The 24,111-nt window shown below is 50.7% G+C and overlaps 1 protein-coding gene and 1 long non-coding RNA gene across 2 annotated transcripts; one reads left to right on the forward strand and one right to left on the reverse strand.

Moving 5' to 3' along the window:
* The first annotated feature begins 1,038 nt into the window (after nucleotides 1-1,038).
* LOC134024062 (phosphatidylinositol-3-phosphatase SAC1-B) lies at nucleotides 1,039-19,980 on the forward strand. The gene is made up of 20 exons (XM_062466463.1): nucleotides 1,039-1,180; nucleotides 1,753-1,850; nucleotides 2,134-2,208; nucleotides 2,382-2,509; nucleotides 2,785-2,934; nucleotides 3,704-3,763; nucleotides 4,297-4,330; nucleotides 4,979-5,080; nucleotides 5,230-5,315; nucleotides 8,312-8,398; nucleotides 9,477-9,545; nucleotides 9,747-9,826; nucleotides 9,954-10,052; nucleotides 10,225-10,363; nucleotides 14,649-14,718; nucleotides 14,933-15,005; nucleotides 16,701-16,794; nucleotides 17,647-17,739; nucleotides 18,298-18,355; nucleotides 18,894-19,980. The coding sequence occupies exons 1-20, from the start codon at nucleotides 1,152-1,154 to the stop codon at nucleotides 19,028-19,030; spliced, it is 1,761 nt and encodes a 586-aa protein (XP_062322447.1). The 5' UTR covers nucleotides 1,039-1,151; the 3' UTR covers nucleotides 19,031-19,980.
* A 2,576-nt stretch (nucleotides 19,981-22,556) lies between these two features.
* On the reverse strand, nucleotides 22,557-23,935 carry LOC134023877 (uncharacterized). Its single transcript, XR_009930805.1, has 2 exons — nucleotides 23,216-23,935; nucleotides 22,557-23,139 (listed from the first exon to the last, which is right to left on the reverse strand). It is a non-coding gene; the product is annotated as an uncharacterized LOC134023877 (long non-coding RNA).
* Nucleotides 23,936-24,111: the final 176 nt, after the last annotated feature.

The following is a 24,111-nucleotide window of genomic DNA, read 5'->3' on the forward strand; positions in this document are numbered from 1 at the left end:
CCCATGCCGTTCAGGTGATATATATATTTAAAAAAATACATCTGATTATTGTTAATCTTGCATTGCATGTCTGTTACATTGTTGTTATGCATTGCATGTCTGTTACGTCACATGTCGTAATGCTGTTGCTGTTACGTCACATGTCGTAATGCTGTTGCTGTTACGTCACATGTCGTAATGCTGTTGCTGTTACGTCACATGTCGTAATGCTGTTGCTGTTACGTCACATGTCGTAATGCTGTTGCTGTTACGTCACATGTCGTAATGCTGTTGCTGTTACGTCACATGTCGTAATGCTGTTTCTGTTACGTCACATGTCGTAATGCTGTTACGTCACATGTCGTAATGCTGTTGCTGTTACGTCACATGTCGTAATGCTGTTGCTTTTACGTCACGTCGTAATGCTGTTGTTTTAGCAGCCTGCCACTCAGCAGGATTAAGCCCCACAGTCTTGCATTCTCTTGGCTTTGGTATTTTTTTTTTTTTCTTTTCTTTTTTTTATTGTAGAAAGATCAGTCTACAAACAAGCAGTATACAAACAAGCAGTATACAAACAAATAGCGATTACATTTGCTAAGGTGATAGATTATACAAATACATTAAAGGATGCACATTGCACTGTTTTAACAGCTTTCTTAATAGAAGAGTGTAAAATGGTCTTAAAGTACTGCTCAAATTACCAATAGAAAACAGAAGAGTGGCTTTTTATTTGTGAATTTACACTTGTGAATATGAAATTTAGCCATCAGCACAATTACATTTACAAGGTAAAATGTTTTCTCTTTATCTTTACTATGGTTAAAGAACCCGAGCAGCAAAAAAACTAAAGTAATCAAGAATATTAACAATTATAAAACTGTGAATATCCTTCCATAAACGTTTTACATATATACAATCCCCCCCAAAATGACAAACTGTTTCTGGATGCTCAACACAAAATGAACAAACAACGTTGATGTCTCTTTTCATTTTTTTTATGTAATGATTTGCAGGGTTATACTTATGGATCATTCTGAAAGAGACTTCTTTGACCTTGTTAACAAGCAAGTATTTGTGTGGCAATAACCAAACTTTTCATCCTCCGCTCTCCAAGATGCTAGCAAGCTTTGTGACACGTCACACAGGTCAGACATACACCGTCCGAAGCAAAGATGGCGACCGCCTTTAAGAGCTTCAACCTGTAAGTCTTGAATACTTTTATTCACAGCAACTGCGCTTTCTAAATCAGAACAATCGGCTTTCAGTATTGGTATACGACTTTGAAACATATGCTCAGATGACATGCGACGAACAGCACGGTTTGCAGCTAGCAGCATAGTATACTGTACATGGAACGTTAGCTAGCTAGCTAAGCTAACTAGGCTATAGTGCTAACGAACGGGCTCGCAGTTCCTGCGCTGGCCAGTTAGGAACTAAGCTAAATGTCTAGCGTGCGTATGTCCTAAATGCCAGTTAAACTAAATTATGCAAAATCTGATATACATAGCTAATTAGCCTGCCTCTTATTCTACTCGATCCATAATCGGGTAAGTAAAACCTTTTTGGACAGGCTAATGCTAGCTACATGCTACAGATCACTGTGTTTTTTCCGGTGCCTGTGACTATTTCAGCTAACATCCCCGTTTCAATTAAACGGGGTAGTTAGTTAGCAATCGAGTTACTGTACAGGCTACTTTTAACATCTGTCATCATGATAATGTAGTGTCGACTACATTACTTTCTCCGTGACATTCACACTCTGTCCCTTCGTAGGCACACAACCCCTGAGAAGTTTTACATTGAAGCTTGTGATGACGGCTCCAATGATGTTCTTGCCATTGACAGGGTGTCCACTGAAATGACCCTTACAGGTAGGCAATGCTGTTGTAGTTCGATAACGTTTCGATCAGGGGAGGTTCTAATCTAGACCATTTTAACGGGGGGGGGGGGGGGGGGCATGTTTATAATAATTTAAGGTTGCAACAAAACCTCTCCTGGTTTCAATATCATAGTGCTGTTGACATACAATTTAAGCTTATATGAAAAGGCTCGTGCGCTGAATCATCATGACACTGATATTGCTTGAGTTGATTCAAATGCCACCGCTGGTTTTGCGTTGCTGATTGGCGGTTTTCTGTCATCCGTCTCCACAAGTGCGGAAAGACGTTCCCCCTTCAGCCGTAACAAGGCCCATATGCGGCGTCATGGGAACCATTCGACTTGTGGCCGGTAGGTAATTTCTCCTACCTATGTAAACAAATCATATATGGGAAAAATTCAGGAGAGGGAGAGATGGTGAGGTTTTTGTGTTTATAGATATTTTTTTTTAAGTATATACTTTATTTAATCGTGTGGTATTCGTGTTGGTATCCGTATTGACAGTTTGTTTCCCTCCTTGCTAGGCATGTATCTCATCGTCATCACCAAGAAGAAGAAGGTGGGGGATCTGCTGGGACATGCAGTGTGGAAGACCCTGGACTGTGAAGTCATCTCATACAAGAAGACAGTTCTGCACTTAACAGACAACCAGGTGAAGTAGAAACTGCAGACACCACTCAGACTGGCCCAGGTTGTGGGGTGTTGGGGAGAAACGGAACAGTTTACCATGGGAATATGTTCATCCTAATCGGTAGATCAAGTCTCATATGCATATAGTTTCGTTTGACTGCAGATTGTATCTTTGGATTAAAGCAATTGCTAAATGCACAGATTGTTGTGAGTGGCAGCAAGTCTGACCAAAGTCATTTAGCCATTTCAGTTCTGTTTGTAAACATTCCTGAATAAATGTTTGACCCTCCCTGGCAGATGCAAGACAACAAGGCCTTCCTGGCCATGATAAACAGCGTGCTGAACACAGACGGATTCTACTTCGCCACAGACTACGACCTGACTCACTCCCTACAGCGCCTTGCCAACACCAGCCCTGAGTTCCAGGAGATGAGTCTACTGGAGAGGGTGAGAGGAGAGAGGGGGTGAGAGGAGATGAGTCTACTGGAGAGGGTGAGAGGAGAGAGGGGGGAGGGGAGGAGAGGGGACGGGAGGAGAGGAGAGGAGAGGAGAGGGGGGAGGGGAGGGGAGGGGAGGAGAGGGGACGGGAGGAGAGGAGAGGAGAGGAGAGGGGGGAGGGGAGGGGAGGAGAGGGGACGGGAGGAGAGGAGAGGAGAGGGGAGAGGGGGGAGGGGAGGAGAGGGGACGGGAGGAGAGGAGAGGAGAGGAGAGGGGGGAGGGGAGGAGAGGGGACGGGAGGAGAGGAGAGGAGAGGAGAGGGGGGAGGGGAGGAGAGGGGGAGAGAGGAGAGGGGGGAGGGGAGGAGAGGGGACGGGAGGAGAGGAGAGGGGGGAGGGGAGGAGAGGGGGAGAGAGGAGAGGGGAGGGGAGAGTGAGAGAGGGTCGAAGTGGAGGGGAGAGGGGGAATGGAGGAGAGGAGAGAAGGGAGGGGAGCAGAGGGTGATAGAGGGGAGGAGGCCAAGAGTGGAGGGAAGGAGGCGTGAGGAGATTGTAAGGGGAGGGAAGGAGAGAGTGACAGGAGGAAAAGGGAGGCACCATGGAAAGAGAGAGCGAGGGAGGGACGTATGGATGGGAGGGAGACACCAGAGAAAGAGAGAGAGAGAACTCGTCAAGGAAAAGCTTCAGTTGTTGTTTTGAAACAGGAAACTACTAACCTCTTATGAAAACTCAGCTCGGCTGTAGATGTTGTGTCAGTGACAGTGTGTTCCCTCCCCCAGGCTGATCAGCGCTTCGTGTGGAACGGTCACCTTCTGAGAGACTTCATGACCCAACCAGAGGTAGTGGAACATTCTGCCCTCTATCCTACCTAGCAACACGCTTCCTCAGTTACCACACACGTCTATCCTACCTAGCAACACGCTACCTCAGTTACCACACACGTCTATCCTACCTATCAACACGCTACCTCAGTTACCTCACACGTCTATCCTACCTAGCAACACCCTACCTCAGTTACCTCACACGTCTATCCTACCTAGCAACACCCTACCTCAGTTACCACACATGTCCATGCTACCTAGCAACACGCTACCTCAGACTTGCTGTCCACCACTGAATATGATTATATTATTATCGTTATGAATATCATCATTAGTAAACACTGAAACATATTCACACACATCTGCTGTCTGTTATTCTGCGGTAGAGCTGGTAGCAGGCTGGCCCTTGACTCTGACCACTAACACACTGTGCCATACTTTTCTACATGCGATATTCGTACGTCGTTTTGAATCAAAGCGTCTGCTAAATGAATGTAAACGTGGAGTGTCCAGCAGAGCCCCCAGACTGAGCTGTTTTCTTCTCTCCACAGCTGCACAGGTTCGTGTTTCCCATGATGCACGGCTGTATCCTTTCTAGCAGGCGCCTAAACCAGATCAACACAGCGTCACACTCGTCACCATTTCCTGTACGGCCCGAATGCCCGTAAACACATCAGCCATTCTCAAGTGTTCTCATTCAGATAACCGCGTTATAACTTGATACTTTGTACCTCATAACTTGACCTTATACAGTTCTCTGAAACTGTAGACTTGTAGGTTTTCTTGTCTTGTGTTTGTATATGAACCTAAAGACTGTTAATCTGACTGCACACCTCTGGTTGTTTTCTTTCAACGGCTAAGCAGCTTCAGTTTAAGTCTCTCAGATATGCAGTGTATTTTAATCATTCACTAAACCTGCTTCAGATTGTTATTCAACCCAGGGGACTTTTCCCTTCCCAGTCTTGGCTGATATTTTCACAGCAGTGTGTTACTGAGCTATCAAACTCCGAGACAATCATATATGCTATTAGCTTTTTTCAGCACCGGGGGGCGCTGTGTATTAAAGAAAGTCAGAAAATGTGCATTTTCGTAGCTTGTTTGAGGAAAAGGCTGGATGTCATCCGATAACAGTTTTTTCTTGTGTGCGTTTCTCCTGAAACACGCCATTCACTGACAGCGAGGAGCTAGTCTTGGGGGGTGTGTGTGTGTGTCCTTGACCTCCACGTTTTCCAGTCATGACTATGAAGTGTTGCTGCATCAACGGGAAGGTGTTTGAGTGGAACATCATCTCCAGGAGGAGCTGTTTCAGGGCTGGGGTTCGCTACTATGTCAGAGGTAGACACAGCCCACTCTCTTACGCTCTGTAACACTGTCAGAACCAACGCACTTTCATCCTAGATCTTCTGCTGTGTCTGGTAAGTGGATGATGTTTGTGTGTGTTTATGCGTGTGTGTGTGTGTGTGTGTGTGTGTGTGTGTTCTTAGGCATCGACTCGGAGGGCCATGCTGCTAACTTTGTGGAGACAGAGCAGATTGTTCAGTACAACGGGGGCAAGGCCTCCTTCCTGCAGGTGAGTGTCACACAGCAGCCCAGCTCCCCTGGGACCAACAGCTGGAGGGGAGGAGTCACCACGCAGGGGGAGGAGTTACCATGCAGGGGGAGGGGTTACCATGCAGGGGGAGGAGTTACCATGCAGGGGGAGGGGTCAGCATGGAGAGAGAGGAGTTACCATGCAGGGGGAGGGGTTACCATTCAGGGGGAGGGGTTACCATGCAGGGGGAGGGGTTACCATGCAGGGGGAGGAGTTACCATGCAGGGGGAGGGGTTACCATGCAGGGAGAGGGGTTGCCATGCAGGGGGAGGGGTTACCATGCAGGGGGAGGGGTTACCATGCAGGGGGAGGGGTTACCATGCAGGGGGAGGGGTTACCATGCAGGGGGAGGGGTCAGCATGGAGAGAGAGGAGTTACCATGCAGGGGGAGGGGTCAGCATGGAGAGAGAGGAGTTACCATGCAGGGGGAGGGGTTACCATGCAGGGGGAGGGGTTACCATGCAGGGGGAGGAGTTACCATGCAGGGGGAGGGGTTACCATGCAGGGGGAGGAGTTACCATGCAGGGGGAGGGGTCAGCATGGAGAGAGAGGAGTTACCATGCAGGGGGAGGGGTCAGCATGGAGAGAGAGGAGTTACCATGCAGGGGGAGGGGTTACCATGCAGGGGGAGGAGTTACCATGCAGGGGGAGGAGTTACCATGCAGGGGGAGGGGTCAGCATGGAGAGAGAGGAGTTACCATGCAGGGGGAGGGGTTACCATGCAGGGGGAGGGGTCAGCATGGAGAGAGAGGAGTTACCATGCAGGGGGAGGGGTCAGCATGGAGAGAGAGGAGTTACCATGCAGGGGGAGGGGTTACCATGCAGGGGGAGGGGTCAGCATGGAGAGAGAGGAGTTACCATGCAGGGGGAGGAGTTACCATGCAGGGGGAGGAGTTACCATGCAGGGGGAGGAGTTACCACTCAGGTGGAAGAGTCATCACTGAGGGGGAGGGGTTACCACCTGTAGCAGCATGCCTGACAGCTCACTGAGGGGGAGGGGTTACCACCTGTAGCAGCATGCCTGACAGCTCACTGAGGGGGAGGGGTTACCACCTGTAGCAGCATGCCTGACAGCTCACTGAGGGGGAGGGGTTACCACCTGTAGCAGCATGCCTGACAGCTCACTGAGGGGGAGGGGTTACCACCTGTAGCAGCATGCCTGACAGCTCACTGAGGGGGAGGGGTTACCACCTGTAGCAGCATGCCTGACAGCTCACTGAGGGGGAGGGGTTACCACCTGTAGCAGCATGCCTGACAGCTCACTGAGGGGGAGGGGTTACCACCTGTGACTGTCCTTCATCTTGAAGCGCTTCTTAACCCTCGTGCTGCCTTCGGGTCACATGACCCAAAGGTTCATAACGAACCATCGTTGTGTTTACCCAATTTTACCCAATACAAAAACAAATTAAAATAATTTTCTTTTAACCTTTGCAATGTGGGGGGTCTGAGACAGCCCAACGGTTAAAAGAAAATGCTTCACTTTGTCTTTGTATGCGGTAAATCTGTCGCAATACGACGGTGGGTCACAATGACTGATGGGTCAGAATGACCCGAAGATAACACAAGGGTTAAGGCAAGGTCCAGGCCTGATGTTATTTTATCTTTTGTCAGAGACTTTGTTTAATATGTGAAGTAAACTTTTCACTTGTTTAGTTAATTTATGATGTGCTGTCTGACAAAGAAATAAATCATTATGTACCATATTAAATTGCATAGCATCATAATCTTTTGCATCTCATTGAATCGAATCGCACTGCATCGCAATAGGGGTGAATCGTATCGCATTAGTAGTTGTTTTTATGTATCTTTAATGTATCGGATCGTTGGCAGTGCATCGAGATGTGTATCGCATCGTCCTCAGTGATGGAGATGCACATCACTAAGCTGTAGGGTTAGCGTGACATGCATTTCCTGAGTGATTTTGTCGTTCGTTTGACACCCTCAAGTTTGACAGAAGTTGTGGTGGCGGATTAAACAGTAGATTATATATATAGCATTTCCCGTTTGGGTTTTGGCATTTTGATGTGATCATCCACATTAATGATCAAACTTTTATTTTTATGTTTTTTGAATAGTCAACATCATAGACGTATGACAGTAACTGTAGTGAAAACTTTATTTTGTTATGTTTGGTGAGTTTCTGCACTTTTCAGTTAGAATTCGCCAAGTTACAGAGCCAGACATGACTTTGTGGACGGCCCGCACATTCTCACGTCAAGTAAATGTATATACATACATTTAGTCATTTAGCAGACGCTCTTATCCAGAGCGACTTACAGTAAGTACAGGGACATTCTCCCTGAGGCAAGTAGGGTGAAGTTCCTTGCCCAAGGACACAACGTAATTTGGCACGGCACACACACACACACCGTGTGTGTGAAAACCAGCATACGCAAGCTTTACGTGCGTACGCAACGTTTATATGCAGGGGGCCCCTGGTCTTTTCCCGGAGGGGTTTTACCAGGAAAAGCTAGTTTTCCACAACACTCCCTTAGCTGAACCTGTCATGGCATGTACTGGTGGCCAGGATTTCATTCCAAAGTATAAGGAATGACTCGTACAGTACGTGTCTGATGGCTGAATTCATTTGGTTGTGAAATAACTGGGTCACTGGCAGAGCATTTTTACAGCAGATGTCCCTGGTTCGAATAGATCAAAGTGTGTGGCTGATAGGAGGACTAACGTGTGGCTGATAGGGGGACTAACGTGTGGCTGATAGGAGGACTAACGTGTGGCTGATAGGAGGACTAACGTGTGGCTGATAGGGGGACTAACGTGTGGCTGATAGGGGGACTAACGTGTGGCTGATAGGAGGACTAACGTGTGGCTGATAGGAGGACTAACGTGTGGCTGATAGGGGGACTAACGTGTGGCTGATAGGGGGACTAACGTGTGGCTGATAGGAGGACTAACGTGTGGCTGATAGGAGGACTAACGTGTGGCTGATAGGAGGACTAACGTGTGGTCCTTCCCAGACTCGTGGATCCATCCCCTTCTACTGGTCCCAGAGGCCCAACCTGAAGTACAAACCCAAACCACAGATCAGCAAAACCATCAACCACGTAAGTTCCCTGTCGCTACGCTAACGCTAACTTAGGGGAAGAGGAGCTGTCAGACTGTCTGCCAGCTGACACGCTGACAGCATGAGCTGTGTGTGTGTGACAGGACAGGTGGAGGTGTGTGTGTGACAGGACAGGTGGAGGTGTGTGTGTGACAGGACAGGTGGAGGTGTGTGTGTGACAGGGCAGGTGGAGGTGTGTGTGTGACAGGACAGGTGGAGGTGTGTGTGTGTGACAGGGCAGGTGGAGGTGTGTGTGTGACAGGGCAGGTGGAGGTGTGTGTGTGTGTGACAGGGCAGGTGGAGGTGTGTGTGACAGGGCAGGTGGAGGTGTGTGTGTGACAGGACAGGTGGAGGTGTGTGTGTGTGTGACAGGGCAGGTGGAGGTGTGTGTGTGACAGGGCAGGTGGAGGTGTGTGTGTGACAGGACAGGTGGAGGTGTGTGTGTGACAGGGCAGGTGGAGGTGTGTGTGTGACAGGGCAGGTGGAGGTGTGTGTGTGACAGGACAGGTGGAGGTGTGTGTGTGACAGGACAGGTGGAGGTGTGTGTGTGACAGGGCAGGTGGAGGTGTGTGTGTGACAGGGCAGGTGGAGGTGTGTGTGTGACAGGACAGGTGGAGGTGTGTGTGTGACAGGGCAGGTGGAGGTGTGTGTGTGACAGGGCAGGTGGAGGTGTGTGTGTGACAGGACAGGTGGAGGTGTGTGTGTGACATGACAGGTGGAGGTGTGTGTGTGACAGGGCAGGTGGAGGTGTGTGTGTGACAGGGCAGGTGGAGGTGTGTGTGTGACAGGACAGGTGGAGGTGTGTGTGTGACAGGACAGGTGGAGGTGTGTGTGTGACAGGACAGGTGGAGGCGTGTGTGTGACAGGGCAGGTGGAGGTGTGTGTGACAGGGCAGGTGGAGGTGTGTGTGTGACAGGACAGGTGGAGGTGTGTGTGTGTGTGTGACAGGACAGGTGGAGGTGTGTGTGTGACAGGACAGGTGGAGGTGTGTGTGTGACAGGGCAGGTGGAGGTGTGTGTGTGACAGGGCAGGTGGAGGTGTGTGTGTGTGTGACAGGGCCGCTTGTGTTTGTCTTGCAGCTGGACGGCTTTCAGAGACACTTTGACTCTCAGATCATCCTGTATGGGAAGCAGGCCATCCTGAACCTGGTGAGTCTCTACACCTACCTGCTGGTACACACACACACCTACCTGCTGGTACACACACACACCTACCTGCTGGTACACACACACACCTACCTGCTGGTACACACACACACACACATCTCTAGAGCTGTAACCCTCTTTCATCACACAGAGTACACACACATCTCAGAGTTGTGATCGCTCCTTGTCTGGCCTGCTTCCCAGATAAACCAGAAGGGCTCAGAGAAGCCTCTAGAACTGGCCTTCAACAAGATGGTGTCTAGCCTGGGCAACGGCATGGTCAAGTAAGTCCAGTTAAGAGTGTACATGCCAGCATCTGGCCTCCTCAGTGGATAGGTGGATAACTTGATAACTTGAGAACAGATCAGAAACTAATTTTCCTTCCGTTGTGTTTCACCCGTTTCTCTCTAGATACATAGCGTTTGACTTCCATAAGGAGTGCAGTCGTATGCGCTGGCATCGTCTGCAGATACTAGTGGACATGGTGGCAGAGATGCAGGAAGAGTTTGGGTAAGGGGAACTAAGAATGCTTCCTGTATGTGACAGGTACTTCCTGTGTGTGACCCCTAGTTCCTGAGTGACAGGTACTTCCTGTGTGTGTGACCCCTAGTTCCTGAGTGACAGGTACTTCCTGTGTGTGATCCCTAGTTCCTGTGTGTGACTCCTACTTCTTGTGTGACAGGTACTTCCTGGTGGACTCTGAGGGGAAGGTTTTGGTGCAGCAGGAGGGAATGTTCCGGAGTAACTGTATGGATTGTCTGGACCGGACCAACGTGATTCAGAGCCTGCTGGCTCGGCGTTCTCTGCAATCTCAGCTGGAGGTGGGTATCGCCATGGATACCACCCGTACCCCAGTTACCCTGACAACCCCTAACCAATCAAAATCAGAATGGGTTTATTTGCCATGAAAGTTTGCACAGACAAGGAATTTGCTTTGGCAGGAAGGTGCAAACATTAAACATATATCATTGATCTTATATAGTGCTTTCTACTACTCGAGTACTCAAGGTCGTGCTACAGATTCCAGCATTCATTCAGACACAGTCAAACCGGTGGTGGTACAGAAGCGTGGCTGCCAATCAGCGCCTACGGCCCCTCCGACCACCATCACCACACCAGGTGTTAAAGATGTAGGTAAACACCGGAGACAGCTGGTCAGCACAGTGCCTGAGGGTGGCTGGAGAGACAGAGTCCGGCCCAGCTGCTTTGCGGGGATTCTGCCTCTTGAAAAGTCTGTTAACTTCACCCTCCTGAATGGAGAGAGTCGTCACTGTAGAGGGGGGGGGGGGGGGGTGGGAGGGAAGGGGTAGTTCAGGACTGTCCAATTGTCTTTCAAATCTGCAGTAGAACTCATTCAGGTCGTTGGCCAGGCGGGAGTCGTTAGTGGAGTGGGGGGCTCTGGGCTTGTAGTTGGTAATCTGCCTGAGCCCTCTCCAGACAGAAGCAGAGTCGTTTGCAGAGAATTGGTGTTTTAGTCTCTCTGAGTACAGTCGTTTAGCCTCCCTCACCGCCTTGCTAAACCTGTTCTTCGACTCCTTGAAACTGTCTATGTCCCCACTCCTAAACACGGCCTCTTTCTCTGACCTCAACCTTCTGAGTTTAGCTGTAAACCAGGGTTTGTCGTTGTTGTAGCTTACCCTGGTGCGTGTTGGTATACAGCAGTCCTCACAGAAGCTGATGTATGATGTCACAGCCTCTGTGAGCTCATCCAGACTATTGGTAGCAGTTGTGAACATGTCCCAGTCAGTGCAGTCCAAGCACGCCCGCAGATCCTCCATAGCTTCACTGGTCCACTGTTTCGATGTCCTCACAGCAGGCTTACAGCGCTCCCCAGCGCTCCTCCACCAGCCCCTCCTCCTCCCCCAGCCCCTCCTCCTCCCCAGCCCCTCCTCCCCAGCCCCTCCTCCACCAGCCCATCCTCCTCCACCAGCCCCTCCTCCCCAGCCCCTCCTCCTCCCCAGCCCCTCCTCCTCCCCAGCCCCTCCTCCCCAGCCCCTCCTCCTCCACCAGCCCCTCCTCCTCCACCAGCCCCTCCTCCCCAGCCCCTCCTCCTCCCCAGCCCCCCCTCCTCCCCAGCCCCTCCTCCCCAGCCCCTCCTCCTCCCCCAGCCCCTCCTCCTCCCCAGCCCCTCCTCCCCAGCCCCTCCTCCTCCCCCAGCCCCTCCTCCTCCCCAGCCCCTCCTCCCCAGCCCCTCCTCCCCAGCCCCTCCTCCCCAGCCCCACCTCCTCCACCAGCCCCTCCTCCTCCCCAACCCCTCCTCCCCAGCCCCTCCTCCCCAGCCCCACCTCCTCCACCAGCCCCACCTCCTCCACCAGCCCCGCCTCCTCCCCAGCCCCTCCTCCCCAGCCCCTCCTCCTCCACCAGCCCCGCCTCCTCCCCAGCCCCTCCTCCCCAGCCCCTCCTCCTCCACCAGCCCCTCCTCCTCCACCAGCCCCTCCTCCTCCACCAGCCCCTCCTCCTCCCCAGTCCCTCCTCCTCCCCAGTCCCTCCTCCTCCACCAGCCCCTCCTCCCCCACCAGCCCCTCCTCCCCCACCAGCCCCTCCTCCTCCCCAGCCCCAGCCCCTCCTCCCCAGCCCCCCCTCCTCCCCAGCCCCTCCTCCTCCCCCAGCCCCTCCTCCTCCCCAGCCCCTCCTCCCCAGCCCCTCCTCCCCAGCCCCACCTCCTCCACCAGCCCCTCCTCCTCCCCAACCCCTCCTCCCCAGCCCCTCCTCCCCAGCCCCACCTCCTCCACCAGCCCCGCCTCCTCCCCAGCCCCTCCTCCCCAGCCCCTCCTCCCCAGCCCCTCCTCCTCCCCAGCCCCTCCTCCTCCACCAGCCCCTCCTCCCCCAGCCCCTCCTCCTCCCAGCCCCAGCCCCTCCTCCCCAGCCCCTCCTCCACCAGCCCCTCCTCCACCAGCCCCTCCTCCCCAGCCCCTCCTCCCCAGCCCCAGCCCCTCCTCCCCAGCCCCTCCTCCACCAGCCCCTCCTCCCCCAGCCCCTCCTCCTCCCCAGCCCCTCCTCCCCCAGCCCCTCCTCCCCCAGCCCCTCCTCCCCAGCCCCTCCTCCTCCCCAGCCCCTCCTCCCCAGCCCCTCCTCCCCCAGCCCCTCCTCCCCAGCCCCAGCCCCTCCTCCCCAGCCCCTCCTCCTCCCCAGCCCCTCCTCCCCAGCCCCTCCTCCCCCAGCCCCTCCTCCACCAGCCCCTCCTCCCCCTCACCAGGAGTGAATGATTCTCAGTGTGTGTCTACAATAGTGGACTTTGAATATGTTCAGTCTGTATCTGGGCAGGGGAATTGTAAAGTGTGTTATGAGGTTGGAGGCCAGGCTGTTTGACCCACAGTGATAACAGAGGTCAAAGGTCAACACGGGATGAACTTGTCTGTCAACACCCATCTTAGGTTAACGAGGTAGGAAAGTTGGAGAGAGAAATAAACATTTACAGTATCATGTTGATGTGGAGGAATGGCATACGCCCACTAAAATACACTGAGAACCTCAAGTGGAGTAGCTAATGTTAACCGCGGAAAATGAGTCTTATTGCCGAAAACAGTGGCAGCGATAGCCATGGCGAGGGAGCAACTTCCAATGAAGAAATGATTGATAAAAAGGGTTCGTCTTCAGTTATTTGGAAGTGGTTTGGCTTTTTGAAATACGACAAAGAGCAGAGCAATGTTCGGTGCAAATTGTGTCGTAAACCAAGTCTTGTAACGACAAACCTGTTTTACCACCTTAAGCAAAATCACTCGTTGGAACATGCAGAAAGTGAGTTTGCGCCAAGGTATTGATAAAAAGCAAGGTTTTAAAAAGCTTAAGTTACTTGACCCCAGGTACGTTCTCCCTGGCAGCAAACATTTCTCTCACACCGCACTGCCTAAACTTTATGCCGAGTGTAGGGAAAAGTTGAGGAAGAGACTTATTTTGCTACTTCTACGGATCTGTGGGCTATCGTCTTTATGATCGTTATCGAATGGAAATATAAATATCTATTGTGATAATTTTTTACCCATCTCGCTCAGCCCTAGCCTGGCTCTGCCCTCCTACGTACTTCCGCTCAATTTAGATTTTGCTTCTGTACTAGGTCTGGGCATGAGGTACGTAAGTCAGATGTCTCCGGTTAATGTTCTACCTGTCCAATCAGCGAACAGAGGGAGTGGCTGAGAACGATGACGATGATGTCGTGCGCTAGTTTGTGTTGTAGTTCCGTAATGGCGGCGGAGAAATATGCGAGAGAAGCCATTCAGTCCATTTTGGCAACGCTGTCGAATATCCAGAAGTTAAAGCCGGAGCAAGAACAATCTTTGCTCCCCACGGGGTTCGTTTGATTTTCCAGCTAGCTCTGTTACTCGTGAAGGAGTTGGCTAAGGCGAATGCTAGCGATTGGTTATGGCAGATCCAGAGTGGCTCTGGGCAGATCCAATAGTTTTAAACTTCAACAGAGTACCCGCCTTCAAGGAAGTTAACGCTTGTCAATGGAGCGAGCCCAGACTCTCTGTACAAATGAAATGTACGAGTGTCTGGTTAGGACCAGGCTATCCCAGACCTACACTGATGTCACTTCCTCTCAGACTGCTCCACTGCAGATGAAAGTGTTGCACTGGGCCTTCTTCTATTCCAGACAAACATACCTTTTAAAAGTTGCTTTGGGTAAAAGTCAGTGTTTCCCCTACCATTATATTAGGGGGGTGCCCCGCCTCTAACCCTGTCACCCTGTGCCCCTGTCACCCTGTGCCCTTGTCACCCTGTGCCCCTGTCACCCTGTGTCCCTGTCACCCTGTGCCCCTGTCACCCTGTGTCCCTGTCACCCTGTGCCCCTGTCACCTTGTGCCCCTGTCACCCTGTGCCCCTGTCACCCTGTGCCCCTGTCACCCTGTGCCCCTGTCACCCTGTCACTTTGTGCCCCTGTCACCCTGTGTCCCTGTCACCCTGTGCCCCTGTCACCCTGTGTCCCTGTCACCCTGTGCCCCTGTCACCCTGTGCCCCTGTCACCCTGTGCCCCTGTCACCCTGTCACCCTGTGCCCCTGTCACCCTGTGCCCTTGTCACCCTGTCACCCTGTCACCCTGTGCCCCTGTCACCCTGTGCCCCTGTCACCCTGTGCCCCTGTGACCTGCGTGCTATCTCCTGTCTTCAGAGGCTGGGCGTGCTGTATGGGGGTCAGAGCATCGAGGAGCAGGCGGACTTTGAGAAGATCTACAAGAACGGTGAGCTTCAGTAGAGAGCTGGCTGACCATCGGCTCCATCTTCTCCTGCTCTTCTCACCTCCTCATTTGATACCTCTCCCTCATCCTCTCCCTCATCCTCTCCCTGCCTCTCATCCCCTCCCTCTCATCCCTCTCTCTCCCTTACTCATCGTCCCTCCCTGCCTCTCATCCTCTCCCCCTCTCCCTCCCTCTCCCCCTCTCTCTCTCTCTGCAGCTTGGGCAGATAATGCTAATGCGTGTGCCAAACAGTACGCAGGAACGGGCGCTTTGAAAACAGACTTCACCAGGTGAGCAGGGCACCTGTGTGTGTCTGGAGTCTGAGAGCTTCCGTGTGTGTGTATTAGTTAGAAGTGTGTGTGTGTGTGTGTGTGAGTGAGTGTGTGTGGGTTGACTGCTAGTCCTGTGCTCGTCTCCAGGACAGGGAAGATAACCTGTGTGTGTGTGTGCGCGCTCCAGGACAGGGAAGATAACCTGTGTGTGTGTGTGTGTGTGTGTGCGCACTCCAGGACAGGGAAGATAACCTGTGTGTGTGTGCGCGCGCTCGCTCCAGGACAGGGAAGATAACCTGTGTGTGTGTGTGCTCCAGGACAGGGAAGATAACCTGTGTGTGTGTGTGCGCGCTCGCTCCAGGACAGGGAAGATAACCTGTGTGTGTGTGCTCCAGGACAGGGAAGATAACCTGTGTGTGTGTGTGTGTGTGCTCCAGGACAGGGAAGATAACCTGTGTGTGTGTGTGCTCCAGGACAGGGAAGATAACCTGTGTGCGTGTGTGTGTGTGCTCCAGGACAGGGAAGATAACCTGTGTGTGTGTGTGCTCCAGGACAGGGAAGATAACCTGTGTGTGTGTGTGTGCGCGCGCTCGCTCCAGGACAGGGAAGATAACCTGTGTGTGTGTGCTCCAGGACAGGGAAGATAACCTGTTTGTGTGTGTGCGCGCTCGCTCCAGGACAGGGAAGATAACCTGTGTGTGTGTGTGTGTGCTCCAGGACAGGGAAGATAACCTGTGTGTGTGTGTGTGTGTGCTCCAGGACAGGGAAGATAACCTGTGTGTGTGTGTGTGCTCCAGGACAGGGAAGATAACCTGTGTGTGTGTGTGTGCTCCAGGACAGGGAAGATAACCTGTGTGTGTGTGTGTGCTCCAGGACAGGGAAGATAACCTGTGTGTGTGTGTGTGCTCCAGGACAGGGAAGATAACCTGTGTGTGTGTGTGTGCTCCAGGACAGGGAAGATAACCTGTGTGTGTGTGTGTGTGTGCGCTCCAGGACAGGGAAGATAACCTGTGTGTGTGTGTGTGCTCCAGGACAGGGAAGATAACCTGTGTGTGTGTGTGTGCTCCAGGACAGGGAAGATAACCTGTGTGTGTGTGTGTGTGTGCGCTCCAGGACAGGGAAGATAACCTGTGTGTGTGTGTGTGCTCCAGGACAGGGAAGATAACCTGTGTGTGTGTGTGTGTGTGCGCTCCAGGACAGGGAAGATAACCTGTGTGTGTGTGTGTGCTCCAGGACAGGGAAGATAACCTGTGTGTGTGTGTGTGTGTGCTCCAGGACAGGGAAGATAACCTGTGTGTGTGTGTGTGCTCCAGGACAGGGAAGATAACCTGTGTGTGTGTGTGTGCTCCAGGACAGGGAAGATAACCTGTGTGTGTGTGTGTGTGTGCGCTCCAGGACAGGGAAGATAACCTGTGTGTGTGTGTGTGCTCCAGGACAGGGAAGATAACCTGTGTGTGTGTGTGTGCTCCAGGACAGGGAAGATAACCTGTGTGTGTGTGTGTGTGTGCGCTCCAGGACAGGGAAGATAACCTGTGTGTGTGTGTGTGTGCTCCAGGACAGGGAAGATAACCTGTGTGTGTGTGTGTGTGTGCGCTCCAGGACAGGGAAGATAACCTGTGTGTGTGTGTGTGCTCCAGGACAGGGAAGATAACCTGTGTGTGTGTGTGTGCTCCAGGACAGGGAAGATAACCTGTGTGTGTGTGTGTGCTCCAGGACAGGGAAGAGAACTCAGTGGGGGCTGGTGATGGATGGCTGGAACTCCATGATCAGATACTACAAGAACAACTTCTCAGATGGTTTCAGACAGGTGCGTGTACCTGTGTGTGTGTGTGTGTGTACCTGTGTGTGTACCTGTGTGTGTGTGCGTGTACCTGTGTGTGTGTATATGTGTGTACCTGTGTGTGTGTGTGTGTATGTGTACCTGTGTGTGTGTGCGTGTACCTGTGTGTGTGTACGTGTGTGTACCTGTGTGTGTGCGTGTACCTGTGTGTGTGTGTGTACCTGTGTGTGCGTGTACCTGTGTGTGTGCGTGTTTTTGTTCAAAGGACTTGTTTCGTATCTTAAGTTTGGATTTGTATACATTTTATTTATCAGAAACTGCATTGACATATTATTTTAGTGAGGAAATAATAACAGGAGTCAGATGGCTGAGCAGTTAGGGAATCGGGATATTAATCAGAAGGTTGCTGGATTGATTCCTGGCCATGTCAAATGATGTTGTGTCCTTGGGAAGGCACTTAACCCTACTTGCCTCGGGGAATGTCCCTGTACTTAGTCGCTCTGGATAAGAACTTCTGCTAAAAGTGACTAAATGTAAACTACAAATAACTACTGTTAGGGAAATCAGTTTGTTTTGTTACGCGTTTCTGAATTTTTTAAATATGTTTTTATATTTGCTGATATCGGAAAATTTGATTTTTAAATCACCAAATATTTGTATCGGTATCGGCCTTAAAAATTCTTTATCGGTCGGGCTCTAGCGTGTACCTGTGTGTGTGCGTGTACCTGTGTGTGTGCGTGTACCTGTGTGTGTGCGTGTACCTGTGTGTGTGTGTGTGTGTGTGTGTGTGTACCTGTGTGCGTGAACTTGTGTGTCTTTGTGTGTGTGTGTTGTCAGTGTGTCCTATGAGCGTCATCAAGCCCCTCCTCTCCCTGGCAGGACTCTATCGACCTGTTCCTAGGCAACTACGCAGTAGACGAGGCAGACATGACCACGCCCCTCCACGAACCCAAAGACTGGAAGTTCCTGACGGTGAGATCTGATTGGTTGTCGTGTTGCTTATGGAGTGTGGTGTTGATCTGAAGCAGTGTCAGGTTAACAACTGGCTAACCTCTCTCTTCTCTTCCTCCCTTCCTCCTCTCCTCCTCCATGATCCTCCTCCCTTCCTCTCCTCCTCCCTTCCTCCTCCTCTCCTCCTCCCTTCCTCCTCTCCTCCATGATCCTCCTCCCTTCCTCCCTTCCTCCTCCATGATCCTCCCTTCCTCCCTTCCTCCTCCATGATCCTCCTCCTCTCCTCCTCCATTATCCTCCTCCTCTCCTCCATTATCCTCCTCCTCTCCTCCTCCATGATCCTCCTCCTCTCCTCCTCCATGATCCTCCTCCCTTCCTCCTCCTCTCCTCCTCCCTTCCTCTCCTCCTCCTCCATGATCCTCCTCCCTTCCTCCCTTCCTCCTCCATGATCCTCCCTTCCTCCCTCCTCCTCCATTATCCTCCTCCTCTCCTCCTCCATGATCCTCCCTTCCTCCTCTCCTCCTCCATGATCCTCCTCCCTTCCTCCTCCTCCTCCTCCATGATCCTCCTCTCCTCCAGTTGCCCATCATCATGGTGGTAGCGTTCTCAATGTGTATCATCTGCCTGCTGATGGCTGGTAAGATGACCTGACTTCATACACATGCAGAGCCACACTGTCACCCCAAAACACACACACATGCACACACACTGTCACCTCCGAACACACACACACAGTCACCTCTACACACACACACAGTCACCTCTACACACACACACACAGTCACCTCCACACACACACACAGTCACCTCCACACACACACACACACTGTCACCTCCGAACACACACACACAGTCACCTCCACACACACACAGTCACCTCCACACACACACACTGTCACCTCCGAACACACACACACAGTCACCTCCACACACACACAGTCACCTCCACACACACACACTGTCACCTCCGAACACACACACTGTCACCTCCGAACACACACACACAGTCACCTCCACACACACACAATGTCACCTCCAGAACACACACACAGTCACCTCCACACACACACACAGTCACCTCTGAACACGCATATGAAGACAATATTGAACTATAATCGTAAAATATAAGTGTTTCAGACCCCGTGGCCTGACGGTGCCCCCCCCCCCTCCCCCAGGTGACACGTGGACTGAGACGCTGGCCTACGTGCTGTTCTGGGGCTCGGCCAGCGTGGTGACCGGGGGGGTCATCCTCTTCAACGGCCGGGACTTTGTGGACGCGCCCAAGCTGGTGCAGAAGGAGAAGATGGACTGAATGTGTGTGTGTGGAGAGCAGCTGGGCCCCGCCCACATATCATCATCCTCCTCATCGCTCTACCCCCATCATCAGCGGGCCTGGAGCCTGTACTGACCCCGCAGGAGGAAGGGGAGGAGGAGGAGGAGGAGGGAGGAGGAGAGGGCGGGGCCAGATCAAGGTCACGTGTTGAACGATGCTGGGCGACCCAGAGACGCTGGCCTGCTGCTCCCCACACAGACGCTGCGCTGGCAGGACGGGCTCCACCCTGTCCAGAGAAGCCACCGGAACACCCAGTTCCTCATTGAACCGTGGAACCCATAGCTACAGACATGGGAACAAGTGTTCCTGCTGCTGCGTGCACACAGCAGGGCACCAAGGAAACTGTGTTCTGTGTTTTTCCATTTTTATCATTTTTGCCTTTTCTTTTGGTTGTTTGTTAAATGTTGCCAACATCATGTCACCTCCCTGTACTGTTGCCATGCTAGGTATTTGTGCCCTTGCACCTGATTGGTCCGTATTGACCGATCTGCAGTGTCTTAGGTTAAAGGTAGCCCTGTGATTGGCCAAGGCTTTGGCCTCCCTCAATTAACTGTCCATTGAGAGAGAAGGGTTAGGTTTTCACACAGTTATGGTTACCGGCAGTCACTGCGGCTGATTTCTGTTGAGTAGCTAGCGCAGCAGCCTGCGTCTGGACTGGAGAACGGCAGCCAATCTGATCCTCGTCTCCATGTAAATAACAACTCAAACCAGAGGGTGGGGATGATCCATCTCTGGCACGTACCACCTGCCTGGGTCACACCCGCTGATCTGACAATGTAATTTAAAGAAACTACAAAGAATATGTAATATTGTTATAATCAAATGGATGATCTCTGCCACACGTGTCTTGGCTCTTCAGCTGTGATGGTCCAGACTTACAGTTCGATGGTCCAACATTAAACTGGCATATGATGACCGATGATCATGAATGACTGCTGGTTCTGTTTTGCTTATATACTGAAACCGCTCCTGTGCTTTTATCAGACATGAATCTCACGTGCTTTTATCAGAGATGAATCAGAGATCCTGGTTGCAGGACTCCTTGATGAAGATAGACCTGCCGCATTCAAATCACTTGGAGTTTGACCCGGTCTTGAAGGCTTGTCCTCAGACAGACTGCCCTGGAGAACCACGAGTTCACAGTCTAATCATGTTTAATAGTGAAGCGTTTGAAGCATTCAGAACATGAATGGAGCACTTAAGGAAGCGTGTTATCTTTATGGACACATGCGGTCATTAATAAGATTCTGATAACAGGTATTCTTATAAACTGATATATATTTGACTGTAGTCTTATCAATGTGTTAAGTAAAGGGCCCTCATTCAGATATTTTCCATAGTGGTATCAGAATGGTTATCATTCTGTCCTCTGAGATAAGGGATGCTGGGTTTATGATCATGTGTACCCATCTAATTATAGAGGCCATATCATTTATTAGAACAATAAGAGTTGAAAACTGGTCAGAGTTGGCACGTGGGGGCAATAAACAACATTCAGGTGCCGACCAGGGTGCGTGCTGAGCAGGTCGGATCTGGGAAACAGGGTAATGAGGAACCAGCTGACTGCCGATCATTGCTGTTGAAGAGTTACATTAGCCACCTTCATTTGTGAAACTTGCGTCTGTTTAGTATCTCATTTGCAGTTCCTGACACGGATTTGACATAACTGAGCTGGCTTTGGCTGTAACCTGGAGGGTCAAGCCAGGGGAGAAAGCAGGCTTAACATGCCACCTCCGATTAGACTCGGGTGGGAGTAGAGTGGATATGGAGGGGTGGAGATGGAGGGGGAGAGGGAGAGATGGAGGGGGAGAGGGAGAGATGGAGGGGGAGAGGGAGAGATGGAGGGGGAGAGATGGAGGGAGAAAAGTGGAGGGAGCGATGGAGAGAGATGAAGAGATGGAGGGAGGGAGACAGAAGGGGAGAGAGAGTGGGTAGATATGGAGGGGGAACCGAGAGAGACAAAAGGGGAGAGAGAGACTTAAGCCAATTAGTAAAACGTTGCGTTCTGTGTAAATACTGTGAGGATTAACAGAAACGGAATGTGGGCCGATTAGGAACTGTACTCTGCCAGGGTTTAACAAAGGGCATTGTTGGGGTTAAATGCTATATTGTTCTGAAATAAAGACATCATGTTTCTAATCACTCATGTTGCTCTCTAGTTTCACGATCATCCCCATGCACCGGGTATTCCTCCGGTTCGAGATTGGAAAGTGTAAAGAAAGAGATAGTAGAGGACAGACAGACAAAGTACAGTGTTTACTGCTTAGATACAACATACCCTGCATACATACAGTGTACTGAATGAGGTCAACATACTATAAATAAGAACAGAGAATACTATAGTACCACTGGCATAGTCGATGCAGGAATCCAAGATGCTATTACTGTAAGAGGTACAGTTTACTGCATGTACTGAAGATGCTATGAGTACTGCCGGTCTGCTGCATGGGACCACAGGAGACAGAAGTATGTTCTGTCCTGACTGGAGATCTCCCAGAGGAATGTGCCGTCAGCAGTGGCTGAAGAATGTCCCGTCTTGGTTTGTTCGCTACAACGGTGTAAAGAATCAATATTTAACTTGGCCCTGGCGAGACGTCCAGACAGAACGGACCACCTCACGTCATCGTCCACTGCCCTCGGGGAGGTTTTCCTTACACAGTGAGTCTGGGGTAACTAACTTCAGCCCTCAGGGTGGGGTAACAGTCTGGGGTAACTAACTTCAGCCCTCTGGGTGGGGTAACAGTGAGGTGACAGTCTGGGGTAACTAACTTCAGCCCTCAGGGTGGGGTAACTAACTTCAGCCCTCAGGGTGGGGTAACAGTGAGGTGACAGTCTGGGGTAACTAACTTCAGCCCTCAGGGTGGGGTAACAGTGAGGTGACAGTCTGGGGTAACTAACTTCAGCCCTCTGGGTGGGGTAACAGTGAGGTGACAGTCTGGGGTAACTAACTTCAGCCCTCTGGGTGGGGTAACAGTGAGGTGACAGTCTGGGGTAACTAACTTCAGCCCTCTGGGTGGGGTAACAGTGAGGTGACAGTCTGGGGTAACTAACTTCAGCCCTCTGGGTGGGGTAACAGCAGAATAAGCTGATCTTCCCCTAACATGCACGGAGACATGTTGGCTGGGCAGGATTGTTTTTCACACTGATACAATTTGGTGTTGTGTAGGTGTCTAGTAAATCTATACTGTGTAGACTATAATAAATACATTCTTTTAAGTTGTTGTCAATGTCCGTAAGAAGGGCAATTCATTCAGCTCAATGTCACACTACAATCTAAGCCAGTGGTCTTCAACCCAGTCTCCCTGCCCTGCATGTTCTACATGTTTCCCTGCTCCAACACACCTGATTCAGATGAACGGGGCACTGCCAGCCTTCTGCTGGGCTTGATCATTAACACTTTTGAAAATGGGCTTATATGATTGGCCGGCAAGTGCAAAAAGAGCTTTTCTGGTTTGTTCTGGGGGGTCTGTACAGTGAGGCTGAGGTGGGAGAGAGAAGGGATCCGTACACATAATACTAAACCGTTTTATTTCTTTACAGATCAGAAAACAAGACATATCAAAAATATACATGGCTACTTCCTCTAATCTCGACATGATTAATCACACATCTGCATAGAGAAAGAGAACTGAAGATCCAACTAAAGTAAGAATATTATTTATGTTTGTTTATTCTATTGGAAACTCAACACCATATTATTTTCTTGTTCCAAGAAACAGTTTGGATCCCTTCCTACTCTCTCTGGTCCAGGGGGACTGGACGGAGAAACAAAGACTACATTCTGATGTCGCTGACAAAGCAATTATAAAACAACACTAAGTGCTCACAGCTTCACAGACCCTGCAGTATTAAACACAGTGTGTCATCTGACAGCCCTCGCAAAGTCAGTTATGTGGTTTAAATGTGACTGTATGAAGCTGGTCCAGCAACCGCTCACACTGAGATGTCACCTGGCTGGTTCCTGCCGGGAATACAGGCCCGCCGGGTCAAACAGAGGTACGTGGGACTCAAACAACTTCAAAATAGCTCAAGAAGTCTCACTGTCTGAAAATAGAAATATTTGTTTCGCAAATGCGGAGATGGGAAACCTGGAGCTGGGTTTCTGAAGAAGTCTCACTGTCTGAAAATATAAATATTTGTTTCGCAAATGCGGAGATGGGAAACCTGGAGCTGGGTTTCTGTGTCACAGTGTCCAGTGAAGATACATCCTTCTGTTTGTTCAATGCACCAGAGAACAGACAAGATACAAAAGACATTGGCGCTCTTAAAAATACTTCAAATACATGATTTGGTGATTTCACTTTACAGTCCACTATGTACCAGGTATTAACCTCAGAGATTTCCTGTGGAATGGCAGAAGAATTATTTCCTTTATAAAGGATTATTAATGTACAATCTCAAAGCAATCCTTTGGCTTGCTCTGGAGTTCATTGGCACGAGCATGAGGAGGTTTTTACATGCTTTTGTTTGTATTCCTTCTGTTGTGATAATATACTAAACTAAGCATGTCTACGTATCATTTGGCACCAGGTGATTTTAGATGTTATAAACTCTTTCTAAATTACTTCTTTCCAATAAATCCCAGCGTGAATCGAAACCAGCGTTATCACCATAAAGCGCCTTGTAACTCCTGGACTGTAAAATAGGATATTTCACAGGATCCTGTTCAGAGTACAAACCAACATAAAACATATTTACAGATTTACAGAATTATTGTTAATTGTTAATTAATGGTTAAGATAGCCACAATGTTCACATTACTGAAATAAAAGTATGGAAACAAGTTTGTCACTATAGCTGTCCAGGTGTGAATCCTTTTAAAAGGAGTGGCCATACACAAGCAACACTGGTGACAGATATGTACAGAACCTTGATTCAGGGTACGTAGCGTCACATGGGGGGGGGGGGGGGGGGGAGTTACTGGAAACCGCTGAGAGGAAGTGTAAGACGCTTTACAAGGATTTTTAAAAAGTCCTTTGGGACTAAAGTGTCCCTTCTTCCACACAGAATAGCAACGCATCAAAAGCTCGATGGTGACAAAGACATGTCACTTTACACAC

This window comes from Osmerus eperlanus, chromosome 7, assembly GCF_963692335.1.
Source record: "Osmerus eperlanus chromosome 7, fOsmEpe2.1, whole genome shotgun sequence".
Taxonomy (NCBI): domain Eukaryota; kingdom Metazoa; phylum Chordata; class Actinopteri; order Osmeriformes; family Osmeridae; genus Osmerus; species Osmerus eperlanus.

Coding starts and splice junctions, on each gene's coding strand:
- LOC134024062 (XM_062466463.1), top strand. CDS start 1,152: ATGGCGACCGCCTTTAAGAGCTTCAACCT. Junction 9,546..9,746: donor AGCAGGCCATCCTGAACCTG/GTGAGTCTCTAC, acceptor CCTGCTTCCCAG/ATAAACCAGAAGGGCTCAGA. Junction 10,053..10,224: donor GAGATGCAGGAAGAGTTTGG/GTAAGGGGAACT, acceptor CTTGTGTGACAG/GTACTTCCTGGTGGACTCTG.